Source organism: Alnus glutinosa, chromosome 7, assembly GCF_958979055.1.
Source record: "Alnus glutinosa chromosome 7, dhAlnGlut1.1, whole genome shotgun sequence".
In the NCBI taxonomy this organism is placed as follows: domain Eukaryota; kingdom Viridiplantae; phylum Streptophyta; class Magnoliopsida; order Fagales; family Betulaceae; genus Alnus; species Alnus glutinosa.
The window spans coordinates 6,618,205-6,620,787 of record NC_084892.1 but is presented as its reverse complement, the minus strand read 5'-3'; the positions used below and the strand labels follow the sequence as shown (position 1 = coordinate 6,620,787).

General features: G+C 38.5%; 1 protein-coding gene across 1 annotated transcript; it reads left to right on the top strand.

The window, feature by feature from the left end:
- The first annotated feature begins 204 nt into the window (after positions 1-204).
- LOC133872200 (dehydration-responsive element-binding protein 2F) lies at positions 205-1,475 on the top strand. The gene has a single exon (XM_062309645.1). It carries the CDS (start codon positions 273-275, stop codon positions 1,131-1,133), a length of 861 nt encoding a protein of 286 aa, XP_062165629.1. The 5' UTR covers positions 205-272; the 3' UTR covers positions 1,134-1,475.
- The last annotated feature ends 1,108 nt before the right edge of the window (positions 1,476-2,583 follow it).

The following is a 2,583-nucleotide window of genomic DNA, read 5'->3' as shown; positions in this document are numbered from 1 at the left end:
ATGCTTTAAAAATAAATAAATATATATGAATATAAAAAATAATAATAATAATAATAATAATAATAATAATAAAATAGTAGGATTTGGGACTAGCTATCTGAACTCGCTAACGGTCAAAATGGGCTAGAAAAAAGTTTCCCCAAACGTGAACACATTTAAACCAAGCTGCTCACTTCCTACATATCCCGCGCCTTTCAACACACTTTCCGCAGTCCCCCCAACTCTCTCTCTCACTCACTCACACTCCCTCACTTAGCTTCCTAAAACAAGCCATGGAAAATGGCAGAAGATCTCCATTGAAGCCATGGAAGAAGGGCCCAACCAGAGGCAAAGGTGGCCCTCAGAACGCCTCGTGCGAGTACCGAGGCGTTCGACAAAGAACGTGGGGCAAATGGGTTGCTGAAATAAGAGAGCCTAAGAAGAGAACTAGGCTCTGGTTAGGCTCTTTTGCCACAGCTGAGGAGGCTGCCATGGCTTATGATGAGGCTGCAAGGAGATTGTATGGCCCAGATGCTTATCTCAATCTTCCCCATCTTCAACCCAACTCCAGTTCTCTAATCAAATCACAGAAGTTCAAATGGTTTCCCTCCAAGAATTTTATTTCCATGTTTCCTTCTTGTGGGTTGCTCAACATCAATGCCCAACCTAGTGTTCATGTCATTCATCAGAGGCTTCAAGAACTTAAGCAAAATGGGGTTCTAGGCCAAACCTCTTCTTCCAGTACATCTTCCTGTGAGTCAAAAGCTGAAGTCCAGACCATGAGTGACAAAACCCAAGTAGAAAATCCAGCAGTGAAGGAGAAAGATGCAGAAATTTCATCAGACAAGATGCTGGGAGCTTGTGAGGAGAAACCACAGATTGATCTCAATGAGTTTCTTCAGCAGCTGGGTATACTGAAGGAAGAGAGACAGCCAGACTCAGAAGCAACTGACGCCGCAGGAAGCTTTGCAGTGCCAGATGCTTCGTTGAACAACAATGGTGACGACCTTGGATCCTTTACTGACAAGACTTTCAATTGGGATTCACTGATCGAGATGCATGGGATTGCAGATCAAGGAGCAGAAGCCAGTAACCTCCAAGTTTATGATTTTAATGAAGAGATGAGTTTCCCTACTTCGATTTGGAATTTCTGAAGAGGATCAGCTGATTTTGGAAGGAATAGGATTTAGCTTCAGTTGAGATGAGAGTTAGTCAGATATAGGTAAATCCATCACCACTCAAGCTATGCTATAGTTCAGTTTGGCTTGAAATCTACTGCTAGTTCATCATTCTTATGTTAGTAGCATTTCCATCAGTTCACTTTGACTATGAGAAAAAGAGAGAGAGAGAGAGAGAAAGAGAGACAATTATAGTAGTTATAGCGGCAGAGGCTGAGAGAATTTGTTGTTGTAGTGGTAGTGAAAGTAAATTGGCCTCGGTCCTTAGGCAATGGTTTATTTGAACTGATCAAAAGATTGAGCCATTTTCACAATCAATATAAGGGGCTTTCTTTGTATCTATGCATGTTTAGCTTAGTTTCTGACTTGAATGAGGAACTTACAGCGAACATGTATGAAAAGGGGGATAAAAAGAAACATCGTATTTGTCTTCAATTAGAAAATAATAATAATAATAATAATAATTAAAAAAAAAAATTGTATTTGTTTCCTACAAATAGATCATTTCAAGGATTAAACAATATAATAAGGGTTGCAGAGCGCGCTACTCGTGAGCATACTCGGACTCGGCTCGACAAAACTCGGCTCAGAGTCGGTTCATTTATTAAACGAATAGAGCTTGAACATTTTTTTAAACTCATTTAATAAATGAGCTGAACATGTCAATACTCGGCTCAGCTCGGGATATGATCGTGAACAAAGCTCGTAGAAACTCGACTCGGCTCGATAGGCTCGTTCATATATATATATATGTGTGTGTGTGTGTGTGTAATAATAATAATAATAAGTAATTAATATATATATATATATAAGTTAAATATTAAAATACAATAATTTTTTTTTTTTTTTTTAAAACCTAACTACTAGTTAGGTTTGATTCCATTTGAATTTTGAATTGCCAAGTAGGCAAGCAGCCTCTTTCTTTTTATTTATTTATTTATTTATCAGTTTCGTTGCCTTTGTTTTGGTTGATGAAGATCCAACGGCCAAAAAGAGATGGAGGGAGAGCTATGTTGTTTTAGGTTTAGAGTTTCTTTCTTTTCTCTCATTTCTGTCGCTCCCTTTCTTAGTTTCTTCTCGACTCTTCGTTTCTCACCTCGACGGACTCAAGGAGAGTAAATGCTCTCAACCACCCACCTGTTGCATTCAATGAGATTTGATCTCATCTCTCTCACAAATGTCTCTAACCCTCACTGCCAGCAGCTTTTCCTCTAGAATCTCCCAACCCCTCTCTGTACCAGTAGATCTCGAGGCTTTACATCTACGATTTTCAGTCAAATCTTGAGCATGAGGACGACAACCCACACCACAATTCGCACGCTTCAGCTACATCGGCTTATTGGTTGTATATATATATATATATATATATATATATATATATATATATATATTTGTTATTTACTCTTTGTTCTTTGTTTAGTCAATT

Excerpts from the sequence above, each read along its gene's own strand:
- LOC133872200 (XM_062309645.1), top strand. The coding sequence starts at position 273 with ATGGAAAATGGCAGAAGATCTCCATTGAAGCCATGGAAGAAGGGCCCA.